At 44.9% G+C, this 13,001-nt stretch overlaps 1 protein-coding gene across 8 annotated transcripts in view; it reads right to left on the bottom strand.

Moving 5' to 3' along the window:
- GBF1 (golgi brefeldin A resistant guanine nucleotide exchange factor 1) overlaps positions 1–13,001 on the bottom strand; it is a 123,599-nt gene that overhangs the window by 17,178 nt on the left and 93,420 nt on the right. For 3 of the 8 annotated variants that reach the window (XM_059881875.1, XM_059881876.1, XM_059881881.1), the window contains 9 exons: positions 8,661–8,779; positions 8,014–8,122; positions 7,449–7,509; positions 6,213–6,267; positions 5,386–5,484; positions 2,323–2,470; positions 1,772–1,995; positions 1,079–1,247; positions 444–655 (listed from right to left, as the gene is read on the bottom strand). In XM_059881875.1, the coding sequence (XP_059737858.1) occupies positions 444–655; positions 1,079–1,247; positions 1,772–1,995; positions 2,323–2,470; positions 5,386–5,484; positions 6,213–6,267; positions 7,449–7,509; positions 8,014–8,122; positions 8,661–8,779 (1,196 nt within the window). The remainder of the gene's footprint in view (positions 1–443; positions 656–1,078; positions 1,248–1,771; positions 1,996–2,322; positions 2,471–5,385; positions 5,485–6,212; positions 6,268–7,448; positions 7,510–8,013; positions 8,123–8,660; positions 8,780–13,001) is intronic. The other 5 variants (NM_001081600.3, XM_059881878.1, XM_059881880.1 and 2 more) reach the window with 2 other exon arrangements.

Raw genomic sequence — 13,001 nt, 5'->3', positions numbered from 1 at the left:
CCTCTTGACTATCATTAGTGGTCAGTCGGAGAAGGCAATGGCATCCCACTCCAATACTCTTGCCTGGAAAATCCCATGGATGGAGGAGCCTGATAGGCTGCAGTCCATGGGGTTGCTAAGAGTCGGACACAACTGAGCGACTTCCCTTCCACTTTTCACTTTCATGCATTGGAGAAGGAAATGGCAACCCACTCCAGCGTTCTTGCCTGGAGAATCCCAGGGACGGGGGAGCCTGGTGGGCTGCCGTCTATGGGGTCGCACAGAGTCGGACACGACTGAAGCGACTTAGCAGCAGCAGCAGCAGCGGTCAGTAGGGGAGGTAGGTTCTTTCCTGGGTCCTATACTCTTCACACGAATCAGCCAAACCTCCCTGTGTCCCTGGCCCTTAAGAGACCCTGAAAAAAAGCCAGGGGCTTGGCGCCCCTCTAGAAATCCAGTCTTACCTGGAATAAGTGGCGGCACATCTCATCCTTGATGAGGCCCAAGAGGGTTTGGCACTGGGCTATGGGGGCAGACTCAAGAGCCACTGTGAGCAGATGCAGTCCCATGTGGATCATAACCTCGGAGTTGTGGCGGTCGTGTGGGTTGGTGAGGGAGATGAGAAAGCGGAAGAGCTCACGGATGCAGGGAAGACCATACGGGACCAAAGCTGTGCCTGGGAAAGGCCAGGAGGGAAGTGGGATTGCTAAGAAACTGGCTCAATCACAGGACTAACCTGCCCTGTATTATACAGAATATTTCAGATAAGTGATTCTCTTCTGGAAAAAAAAAAATTTTTTTTTTTCTAGGGCAGTAGGGAGACTAGTCTCACTTATTGAAGGGAATCAGAATTGATGATCCCACCTTTCTGTTAGAAGTCTCAAGCTTCTATTCTTCCCTTTCACTTCCTATTGTTAACCAAACTCCCTCTCTGTGTAAGCTAGGGAAGGGCTCCATCCAACAGTCCTCTGGCTTGATTCCATTTCCTCACTAGAAAATAGCCTAGGAGATTGCTAGAAGACCCCCTGGATCTAGGATGGTTTAGGGTCAGACAGCTTAGTGAGTTGGATAGGGGAAAAGCCTGTCTGAGAGTACTCACCTTCTTTCTGAGAGGACTGTGTAAAGCGCACGCCCCGGGGATTGACGTAATCCATGTCGTGGACAGAGGCGGAGTCAGAGTGGTCAGCAGGGGATGAACACTCCTCTAACACTTCAGGGATGGATTCCACAGATGTTGATTGGGCCTTTTCCACATGGGCCCCTTCCTGCTATGACCAGTTATGGGGAGGATATAGGAAAAAGGATGAGGCAAGAGCAACTTGGAACTTATTTCCCTTAAGTCTCTGTCCTCCAAGTGTCTCTAATGGACTGTGGGTTCAGCGCCAGCTCAGTGGGCTATGAATCACTGCAAGATGGTTTAGGGAAGGAGTATGACGGACTCAGAAAACATCACCTGAGGCAACACTGACCTATGGTGACTAGAACCCCATACCAACAGAGGACCTCAGGGGCTTGGGATTTAGATCATTAACACCCAGAAAAAGCCATGGCCAGCATCCTCACCTTTGCCAAGTACTGCCTGTATGCGTAACTTGAAAATCCCGGGAGCTACCCACCACAGTGAGTCATGCTATGTATTCTTCCTAGGCAGCACAGCTAATTCTAGGAAACAGGGAAGAACCCCCACTGCCCCAACCTTCTTGTGAACCAAGGCCTGGATAAAGGAGCCAAGGGATCAAGCCAATTCCCACAGCAGAAGACTGCACAGGGATCTTTAGAATCAAAGCCATACCTGTGGCTCAGGTTGCTCGGGAACCCCCAGCTCACTGCTGCCAGACTCTGCAACTGTGCTGTACCCTGGAGAGCCAGGCTGCTCCAGGTCAGTGAGGTCCTCTTTGGAGGTGGTCTGGGAAGAGAACTCCAGACCACTGTCAGTAGAGGGGCTGACCACTGCTGAGGCAGTTTCTGAACTTGCAGAGGAGATGGGAGTGGGTACATCAATGAAGGGCATCCCACCTGCCAAATAAAGTAAGTAAAGCTTAAAGAAAAGAGACTCTGGGAAACACCTACCCTCCATGGTACCGTTTGTTTGCTTGTTTTTGCCTAGACTGCATATGCTGGTCTCTAAAGTAGTCATAGTCCCACTGGAAGGAGAACAACCTTAAGTCACTGCAGAATTGCTAAATGGTCACAGTGTGACCTGACCTGGAATTTTTCCTTTTTGCTCTCTGCAGAAGGACCAAAGTGCCTCAGTTAGTTGGTCTTCACTGACACAATTCCTGAGAGAGGTAGGAGCTTTTCTTCCACCTATTCCAATCAGAAGAAGCAGCTCAAGGTACTCACCACTGAGGTTAGAGGATAAGGTGGTTCCACTGGAGGTGGGCTGCTCTGAACCTGGTATGACTTTGGTCATATGGCGTGGGGCCCGGGGAGATCTCTTCTGTTTCTTCCACTTAGATGAATCACTCATGCCTCCTGCTCTCATTTTCAGCTGGAAATATCATACCTCATTAGCCCTGATATTCAAATTAGGATTCTATCCCTAGAAATCTCCCTTCTTTAGTTCTACTGGTCCCTAGAAAATAGCCTATACACCACATCTGTACCCAAGTAACAATTGAGACCATCAGAGCACAGTCCTAGTCCTCTAGCTGGCCTTCTACATTTGCCACTTTAAAGGTCAGCCTGGGAGCCTCCAAGTGCAAGGTGACATTCTGTTTTTAGGCTGGTCATTGCTAAGGTCAATCCTCACACATCACTCTGCTTCCTTGAATCCCAGGTGGCCATCCTGAGCCCTGTAGATGGTGCCCGACCCTTGTGCAGAAAGGGTAAGGGCAGGGGTCCTTTGCCAGAAGCTTCAGATCTACAGGCCCTGGATCCCTGGGCTTTCCTCCTCAACTACCTGCATAGAAGCCTTTGACTCCTAGTTCTTACCCAGCTATGAGAGCCTACTTCTTCCCAGCCAAATGCTTAGCTTTCCTATTACTTCATGAACTGGGTCTAGATCCTAACCACATCCCTCATGCTTGATTGTCTACATCAAACAGGTCAAAGGTTCATTCCTTGGAATTATGGAAGGAGTGGTATCCCAGCTGACTTGTGGAGTTAAGGATGAAAGGTCATGTCAGGCTGCTGCTCTGGTACTCCCAATTTCAGTATATAAATGAGCCCTCCTGTCCTTTTCACTGTTGGGTCTTTCTAGAAGCAACTTTATGCTTTCAGATGCTAAGACTACTGGTTTCTTAGACTCTTGCTCTATTCCATTTCCCTCTCTCTTGCTATATTTCTATCCCTCCTATAGCTTCTTTTTAGTCACAAAGGAAAACTTTTATCACCTGTTGACTACTTTAGGGTATAAATTTTCATGCATTTTTTTCTACCCTAAGTTCACAGCTACTTTGTTTAGGCTCATTTCATTTTCTTAATCCTGATGCCTTCTCAGTTATGGTTTGAATCCAATCCCACTTCAGTTCTATCAAACTATTCCTAGACTGATGGACCATTCCTGGGATGGGCAATAAAAATTCTCTTCTAGGAACCATTAGCATGACTCTAAAAGAGAGTAGAAACAATTTTTCTCCCTGCCTCTTTCTAAAGGCTGAATATACCCATGTTATCCTTGGCCTATTCAATTCCTTCTGCTATCTGAGGGATAGGCCCCCCTTCTTCCCCCAAGCCCTCCAGAATTTGGCTAACCTTTGATGTTTTGCTTAGAAAGCACGTTATTTTTTCCCTCCCTACCCATATCTCCACCCATAAAGGAGAGAGGCCCAACAGCTGAGCCCCACTTCCAGCTCTTAGTAACATAGCAACAGCCTAGCATTGGATTTACACTTTTTGTGCCTGCATCTCATAAATGCCAGCAGTCATATGCCTAGAATAGAGCTTCAAGTGCTCTGAGTACTGCGGTTCCTGTGGTAAGCAGGAACCAGGATGCTCCCTCCGGGAACCACTGAAGCTCATCTGGGTCAAGTCCATGGCAAAAGAAAGTTCTGGAGGTAAGAATCAGTCAAACATACAGATAGGCCAGAAGTCCAAGAGATCAATGAGGGAAAACAGGAAGCTCCTGGCTTAAACTGGAAACTGTCACTGAGCTCCAAAAAACACTCACATCTGGGCTGACTTGTGTGAGATATCTTTTCTCTCCAGGTGGCTCCCCAATTTCAGGAATTCCAGGTAGTCCCACTTTCACTGAGAAGCTAGTCACTGAAATTCCTTCCCACACTAGGATCATATCACTGTCTCCTTCTCCATCCTCTGCAGAGGCAGCTTTAACCTGATCATTTCAATGAGTGTTCTCTGCCTCTTGGCTGGAGTAAGAATTGAGAGGCTGCCAGTTCTTACAAGTGTCTCAGTCCTTTAAAAGTATAGCTGTGCTCCCTGTTCTAAGATCCTAAAGTGGGGGCTGGGGTGAACAGTTCATGAAACTCTTCATCACCTTTTCCATATAATTTTACTTCCAACAGACAATACAAGCTTTATTTAAAAACAGGGGGCAGGTTCCAGCTTAATAAGCATGGCAAAACACAGGGTAGCCACTGAAGAGAGCTGCAACTTGAGACTAGGCAAGCACACAAATGAAACTTTGAGACGAAGCATGCAGCGAGAACACAGGCCTGCGGACTGCCAAGTGCACACACAGTCCATCTTCAGTGACCTCAATGTCCACAGCTACACCTCTAGCATGCACACTCTTGGGATAGCTTAGATAGCCCATACTGCCTTCTTTCCTTCTCCTTCCTAAAGCAGGGATACGGGGATTACAGTAATCTTTAGCTTGCACCTCTTCTAAGTTCCCCTACTTCTCAAGGACAGAGGGTCCCCTGGCAGATTACAAAGTATTTCCAGTGTCCTGGGCTAACCTGGGACCTGGCTCCTTTTCATCCATCTAGAGTCCTAAATTTTAGAATGACTCCTTTAATGGTAACCAAGAAGAAAAAGACCTCAACCAGACAGACTACCCTTTCCCTCAAAACCAAGTTCAATTATCCAGCTAGAATCAAGGACTATGCTTAAGCTTTTTAATACCAGCTCTGAGACAGAGAGAGGGTAGAAAAGTGAAGGGTCTTATTTGACGGTCCCTCATAGTTCCCCTAGAAATGGTAGATATTAGGCCTCCTCACAAGATGGCAGCAGGACCCAGGCTCTCTATCTAGGTTCACTACACAATGTGTTACCAGTTCAAGGCTTCCTTCTGCCTCCAGGCAGCCAGATGCCCCATGAAAATTCCCAACATTGCAAAGTTACAAACCCATGCAGCTCTTCCAAAGCTGTGAGGTATTACTAGGGAGGGGTAAATTGCGCTCTACACAGAGGACATGGGACCCAGATGTTACATATAAAAAATAAACATTTAAATAAATAAATTAATTAAAAGGGAGTAAGGAGAGGGAGAGGGAGAGAGACCTTGAGGTTCTTAAAGAGTAGTACCCTCTCTAACTGGTTCAGGGCTTTGGTCTGCTCCCCACTACTTAGCTCCAGTTTGTTGAGGAGACATGGAGAAATCTGTGAAAGACAGGCAAACGAACGATTTAAACAGAGTGAAATAAACTCAGACACAAGCCAACAGGGCACAGGGCAGGAATGGGGATGGATGGCAGGGGAAATGGGAAGGTCAGGTTCATGCACCAAATAGCCCAGGGTCAGCTTCAAGGGCAGAAGCTCGTAGGGCTGCAAGCAGAATCCTCATGAGAGGCCTGTGAAGTCCAGGGCTTCAGTTTAAGATAGAAAGAGGCCATTCTTCTGAACACCATTCTTCTCCTAGCAGTTTGAGAACCTTCTGGTCTGGAGTCAGACTTGATTTATCTTGTCAGAGGCTAGCCCAAGCATGAGCCCAGTCTAATCCAGTATCAGGGGATTTTAGGTATAGCCTCTCTAGGCCTCCTACCTGCTGACAAGACTGGGCCCTGAGGGGATGGCAGGACTTTCACCTTTATCAGCATACATTTTTTGCCCAGCCTGATGGGCCTCACCCAGTTTCCATGAAGGACTGGCTCACTAGCTTACATGGTGGGTCAACAAAGATAGGCTAGAAAGGAAAGGCTGGGGAAGGAGAGGTACTTGGGAAAGAGGTACCTGGAAAATTTCTTGGTAAATGAGTGATAACTATTTCTAGATTCCAAGCAAACCTGTCTAGGCAAAAGCATACTTTTGCTAAGCAAGGGTATCCAGGAAAATCCCAATAGCACAGAAGCTGGGAGATTGAAGTCTGGGTGAGGGATAGCAGATCATACCTTTTTCATGTTGGTCCCCATGTAGTTCTTGGGTTCTTCTTTAAACTGAGGTAACCTGTAAGATAAGAAAATCCCATGGACTGTAATTAGGGATAACAACAAATATTCTCCTTCATTTCAGTCACAGCCCAAAGACGCTCTAGGTCAGAGTCTCTTAGGAAAAGCTAGAAAAAGAAACAGGCTCATTTCACCCTTTTCAGAGCTTCATCGAAGGGCCACAGAAATTGAGGAACACGGAACACAGACACGTTCTAAAAAAGAAGGTAGATGTCATGAGGGAAAGGTGACTAAGTATCCCTGGAGTGCAAAGGCTCTTTTCATCTTTAAACTGATACTCTCCTGCTTGTATTCACCTGGCAGATATTGCTGAAAGGCATGATATGGGGAGAGGGCAGTCTATTAAAACCCCAGGAGACTGGGCATAGGGTCAGAAGTGAAAGGCAGATGAAGTTTTGAAACCAGTAAATTTGAACCTGAGAAGTAGGAAACAATTAGCAGTAGGGTCCAGAGGCAAATCTAGTCTGTGGGTAATAAGGATTATTATTTATAGATTTGAGAACAAAAATAAATCCCAGGGGGAAATATGTGTGTGTGTGTGTGTGTGTGTGTTTTAATAGACTATTTAAAAAAGCAATCTTAGTTTCACAGTACACTGATTTCCTATAAAACCCTTGCTCCCCTACATGCATAACCTCCTCCATCATCGATATCCCTTAGGGGAAGCTGTAAAGCGCTCGCCTCAGGGCTAAGATGAGGGCCTTGATGAGGATAACCAATGGTTTTGGATTGCAAGGATACAGGACTTTCAGTGTTCAAATGAGGACAGACAGTTCAGGCAAACCAGGATTGTTGGTTACCCTAGCCTTGGTCCTTCCTCACAGAAACTGGACTGAGCTCTGGGAGCTCAGCAACCTGCTCCAGGCTCCCTTGAGTTTGGCTTCCTCTCTGGGTTTCCTTTCCCAGCTGCTACTTGCACAGAAACTGACACAAGTCTGGGAGGCAGAAGTTCTGTCAGCCTAGATCAAATAACCCTCTGCTTCCCTCTGAGGCCAAGCCAGCTCCCTCCTCCTTCTCCCTTGCATGGTAACCCTGGGCCCAGGGAACTATTCCCATCCACAATCTCAGTAGCCTCTGATGTGGCTGTGGGGTTGGCCAGGTCCCTGAAGTGGCTGTGTGGAAGCAGGCAGGCTCAAGAGGCCTGGGCAGCCGGGCTGAAGCAAACAGCAGCAGGTTTACCTTGTGAAGAGCAGCTGCACCATGTCTACGAGAGTGTGCTCTGCGGATTTTCTCAATAACTCTGCACAGGCAAAAACAAATAACACAGGTGTCATTACTTGCCGTGCTATTATCAGGAGGCTTCTCAGAGCAGACTCCCCTCCAAACCTTGTTTACTAAGGATTATACCAAACTTATTAAAACCAGCTCCAGCTCAGCCTGGCAGCCTTAACTTCACTGACCCACTAGATGGCACTACTGAGTCAGGAAAAAAAGGCACAAGGATATGTTCTCAGGGGTTGTAGGCTGGTGTCAATCCCAGAAACCTCAAGGGAAGATCTGGTTCTGGGCTAAGTCAGTCTGCGATCTAGCCCAATTCCTGTCCTGGCACAAAGAGTTAAAGTCTCTTCTAGCCACAAAACAAATTGTCAAGTACAGATACTTCAAGATCCCTATGGCTCCACAAGATAGATGATGGAGAAGTCATGAGTTTTCTGTCTCTCTGGGGTTCAGAGACAGCATCTATATTTATACTCACAGATACTGCCCTTAGGAATGATGAAGGGCCCAGTATTCAAGCACCTACCACTGAGCCTCATTTCAAAGCAGATCCGGAAGCAAGACTGCATAATCTCACACACAGATTCATTGGTTAGGTGGGCACCTACTGGGGTCAGCAACAGAGTCCGCAGTACCTACCAGGAAGAAAAAGGAGACACTATGATAAACAAGGCAGGCTGGGTGAAGAAGGGTGTATATGAGGGGAGAGAAAGTGCCTCCTGTTTCTCTAGTCTCCTATGGAAGCGCTCAGGGGTGAGAAAGAGGTTAGCAAGAATGCTGACCTTGCTTCGGCTTGGTGCTGGTGGTCCAGTCTCTCAGAAGCTTATCTTAGGAGCTGTGTCTTTACATTATATGACCTCGACATAGCTCAGCACTCATTTCTGCCCTAGCCCACAAACCCAATGGATGGATGGCACAGATACAGTCTGCCAGAGGTACAAGTGTATTAAGGGTTCTGGTTATTTGATATCAATATCAAATTTAAAGCTTTTAATTATTTTCCTTAGAAAAAGCTTTTACTTTGGGTACGGAGCAGCTTGTTTGGAAACACAGTAGCTCTCCAAGCCTCAGTGGAGTCAAAACACAGCTTCACATTGCTGGCAGGCTCCGGTAAGTAGGGCCGGAGGCACCAGCTCCTGGCCATTAGCCTAATTGCTGTTCCCCTCCGTTTACCTGAAGGATTTTCATCAGGACAACCTCATCGCTGGCAGGATCTGTGCCCACAAAACGGGCATGGGTGACAGCATCTGCCATGTTCTCCATGCCCTCTGCTGTGCCCTCATGGCTGGGATCTGCTCCAGCAAAGAAAAAAAAGAAAGGATATGAAGAGGAGAGACAAAAAGTCAAGACGTCCTGTGTAGGGTCTATTTTGAGAGACTTTAGTTTTCTCCTTTTTAATTCTCTAACCCATGGCTCCCTGAATTACCTGAGAGTTTTTGCCCGTAACTGGCTGATATATGTTGTGCCCATCCCAGCACAAACGCTACCGTGTAAAAGTGGTTCTCAATCATATATCATAATCATCTGGAGAGCTTGTAAAAAATAAAAATTGCTGGCCCACACCCCAAATTTTTGATTTAGTAGGTCTAGAATGGGGCCTGAGAATCTGCATTTCTAACCAGATTCCAGGTGAAGTTAGTGCTGCTGGTCAGGGGACCACACTTGGGAATCACTGGTGTAAAGGTACTCACTTGATAGAGGAAGGACCTGGAAATTTGAGGTTTTGGCCCAGAGCAAGTGCCTGGGAGGGCCAGAGCTTTGAATGCCAAGGTTGTAGCCTTTCTCTTTTCATGTGTTCTCTTTCAACACATCTATCTGATTGCTTTTGGAATGCAGTATTCTGGTGCAACTGAGGTAGGGGAGTAGAGGTAAAAAATGGACAGTCACTGCTGCCAATATGCAGATCTGGGTGCCCATTACAGCAAATCAGAGAGCACTTCCTGCTTTGGTTTCATGCTTATTAAAAACAGTATGTCATGGACAAGAATCCCTAACTAAAGATTAAGGAGTGACAGGGGACAAACTGAAGAGGACTGGAGGCTAGCTAACTGGGAAGCAAGAGAGAAGAAGACCTTAAACTGTGAATAAGAGGAGAGATGCCAGCTCTGACAACTAGCACAGGGGTAGAAGCTAACACAAATGTTGCCAAGGAGGAAGCTGGTCCCATTCATAATTTAAATACCCATAAGGAGTAGACAAAGAGGTGACTTCCATCAAGGCTTACAAAGGTCCTCCAGGCAAGCCTGGATTGTTCTTGGGGGGCACAAATAGGAAAAAAAAGATGGGACTATGACAAAAACTTTGTGAGTAACAGAGAAAACTGCTCCAGAGGTGACATGGTGTAAGGTAAGAGAACCTCCTAGTTTGAAAGTGTAGGAATTAGAAGAAATTCTCCATTCTCTTTCCTTGTACCTGACAATAATGGAGTTCCTGAATTTGAAGCTCAGGGGATGGCTGAGAAACCAGAACATTTCTCTTCCAACAATGAGCCAGAACACTTTCATCAATGTGATTGGTTTTCATTTTTCTCTTCCGTCCTGGTTAGTCTCCGATACCTGGTCAAAGACTCTCACTGTCCTATTTACTTCATGCCTCTACTCAGCATCATGAATGGCTACTTTAGAGGTCATGCAGAAGGAAGCCAATTTCACGATGATCTATAGTAGAGGAAGTGACCCAGCTCCTTCTATTACCCAACTCTCCATATTTCTCCCAATCAATACAGAAGATCCTATACTCTCAAGGCAGTTGCCTGAATCCTCTCTCACAGGCCTGCTGGACAGAGTCCACAAAAGGACCTTTCCTTGCTCAGAAAATCCAGGACCTTCTTGGTGCTGTGTGGGTGTTTCAGAGCTCCTAGTGAATGGCAGCCTTGCTCTCACTGCACAAACTTCTGGGGGTTTATTTCTTCCCTTCTTTCAGTAACCTCCCTAGTTAAAGTGGTTTAAGCTCTACTGATCTTTTTGTGGCCCTTAGCCTCTGAGCTTGAATGAAGTAGCAAACTTAATTTTCTAAAAAGGCAAGTGCAAGTGACAGGTCCTTAGAACCACACAGGCAGGGCCTCACAAGCCAGGCAATCAGAAACACAAATCCTGATCTGGCAGCTGTGTGGGGCCAAATAAAAGGCTGGTCTTTGGAGTAGGATCTAAAATAATCCTAGAAACCTTCATGACAGGATTGAGAGATGGAGGGCAGTTCCTTCAAGAAGGGCAGCCTAAACAAAAAATTGGTCCACTTAACAGACCTTATCTTCTCCAGAACCTCTTCTTTAGAATCTCCTCCTTTCCCGGCCACCCTGGAGAAGACTGCAGGGAAATTTGCCAATCTCATCTCCTTTGCCTTCTGGCTTTCATACATTCCTTCCTGTTCCTTTTCTCATGCCCACTGCAATCACCACCTCCAGCATTCTCTTTTCCCACCACAGGAAACTCCAGTGACCAGCTGGCCTGAGGTCTCCAATGACCAGCCTGCCTGCCAAGCCAAGAAAGGCAAGACAGTAACACTGACAAAAGAGCAGAGGGAAAAGGCACAGAGGGCAGCTACTGGAGGCCATGAAGAGAGATGACCTGCAGGTGGTGCTCAGGGCAAGGCTCTAAGCAGCTGGGCCTGATTTTTGCTTAGGACAAGTATGAAGCTAGGACCACGGTGCCTGGAGAAGCTGATGCCCCTATTCAGAACCTAGCTGCACCAGCATATTTGCTCCCAATCCTGAATGCTTCAACTAAACAATCCAATTTTCTAGAAAAGATAAAGGGTTTTCTTGCCTTGAACTGAAGGTCATTTTCCTTTCTTGCTAAGCTTCTACTTTTCCTGTCCCCCTAGTTAGAAATAAGGACAGCTGCCTGTGTTCTATGTTCCTCACGACTGCACATGGGCAGACAACTTGAGAAAAAGAATTCAGGATTTTGAGTGACAAAATCAACTAAAAATAAATTTTAAAAATACACCATAAACAAATTCAGAGACAAACAATAGACTAGATAAAACATTTGGGCTAGATTGAGAGAAATCTGTAACACTATGATAGATAATGGGTTAATATTCTCACTATACAAAGAACTTCTACAAACTGATAAGAAAAACAAAGACAACTCAATAAAAGAGAAGACATTCAAATTTCAAGTACAGGAATCTGTCATACAAAAGGAAATTTTATAATAAAGCTATGTGAACAAGGAAGCTTATTTCAGTATTATTGATAATGGCTCAAAATAAGAAACAATTTGAGCTTCCCTGGTAGGCTAGTGGTTAAGAATCGCCTGTCAATGCAGGAGAAATGAATTTGATCCCTGGTCTGGGAAGATTCCACATGTCCCTGAGCAACTAAGCCCATGCCACAACGACTGAGCCAGCGTGCCCATGTGTCTAGGGCCTCTGCTTCCCAACAAGGGAAGCCATCACAATGAGAAGCCGGTGCACCACAACGGAGAGTAGCCTGGGCTCACCACAACTGGCGAAAGCCCACGTGCAGCAAGGAAGACCCAGCACAGCCAAAAAGAAATAAATCTTTTCTAAAAAAAAGACAGAAACAACCTAAATATTAAATATTCTCCAGTAAGAGAATGATTGAGTGAACTGTGTTATATCTATACTATAGAAATTATACAGCTACCAAAAAGAAAAAAATCTTACCAGGGACTGAGGGGTAGGGGAAATGGTGTATTATTACTTAATGGTTAGAATTTCTTGTCTGGTATGATGAAAAAGTTTGAGAAACAGATGGTGGGGATGGCTGTACAACACTGTGAATGTAGTTAATGCCACTGAATTATATACTTTAATATGGCAAATTTTATATTATGTATATTTTATTACAATAAAAAAAGAACATACAAACTTCCAGTTATACAATTAGTAAGTTCTGGGGATGTAGTGTACAGCATGATGACTATAGTTAACAATGCTATGTTGTATGTTTGAAAGCTGCTGAGACAACAGATCTTAAAAGTTCTCATCACACAAAAAATTTGTTACTATGTGAGGTGATGGACTTAAGTAAGTATGGTAATCATTTTGCAACATATGCATGTATCAAATCATTATACCGTACAACTTAAACTAATACAATGTTATATGACAATTATAGTCAATAAAATTAGAAGGAAAATAATAAATCAGATAATTATATTACGTACACTGTTTTAATACTATTAAATGAAAAAAAGTTTAGCACACAATTCTATTTTTTCTTTTTTTTTTCACATTCTATTTTTATTTCTTTTTAAAAAGAAGTAGAACTTTATATATATTTATATACATGTATGGAAAGGTATAGATAGATTCAAAGCTTCCTGTTGACATCATTTAACCTAAAGAAGGATGAGGAACATTGAGAGAGACCATTAACTTTTCTTGTAGTCACCTCTTTATTATTTATCTTCTTAAAATAATCATACATTATACTGGAAAAATAAAGATAAACTAAAACCAAACCTCCAAGGGTATCATATCCTTTATGCCTCCAAAGCACAAAGAAATCAGTAGTCCCAAGGAAACCTCCTCTCACTTCCCACT

This window comes from Bos taurus, chromosome 26 (assembly GCF_002263795.3).
Source record: "Bos taurus isolate L1 Dominette 01449 registration number 42190680 breed Hereford chromosome 26, ARS-UCD2.0, whole genome shotgun sequence".
In the NCBI taxonomy this organism is placed as follows: domain Eukaryota; kingdom Metazoa; phylum Chordata; class Mammalia; order Artiodactyla; family Bovidae; genus Bos; species Bos taurus.
Note: the sequence above shows the minus strand (reverse complement) of the source record. Positions and strands in the feature narration are given on the sequence as shown.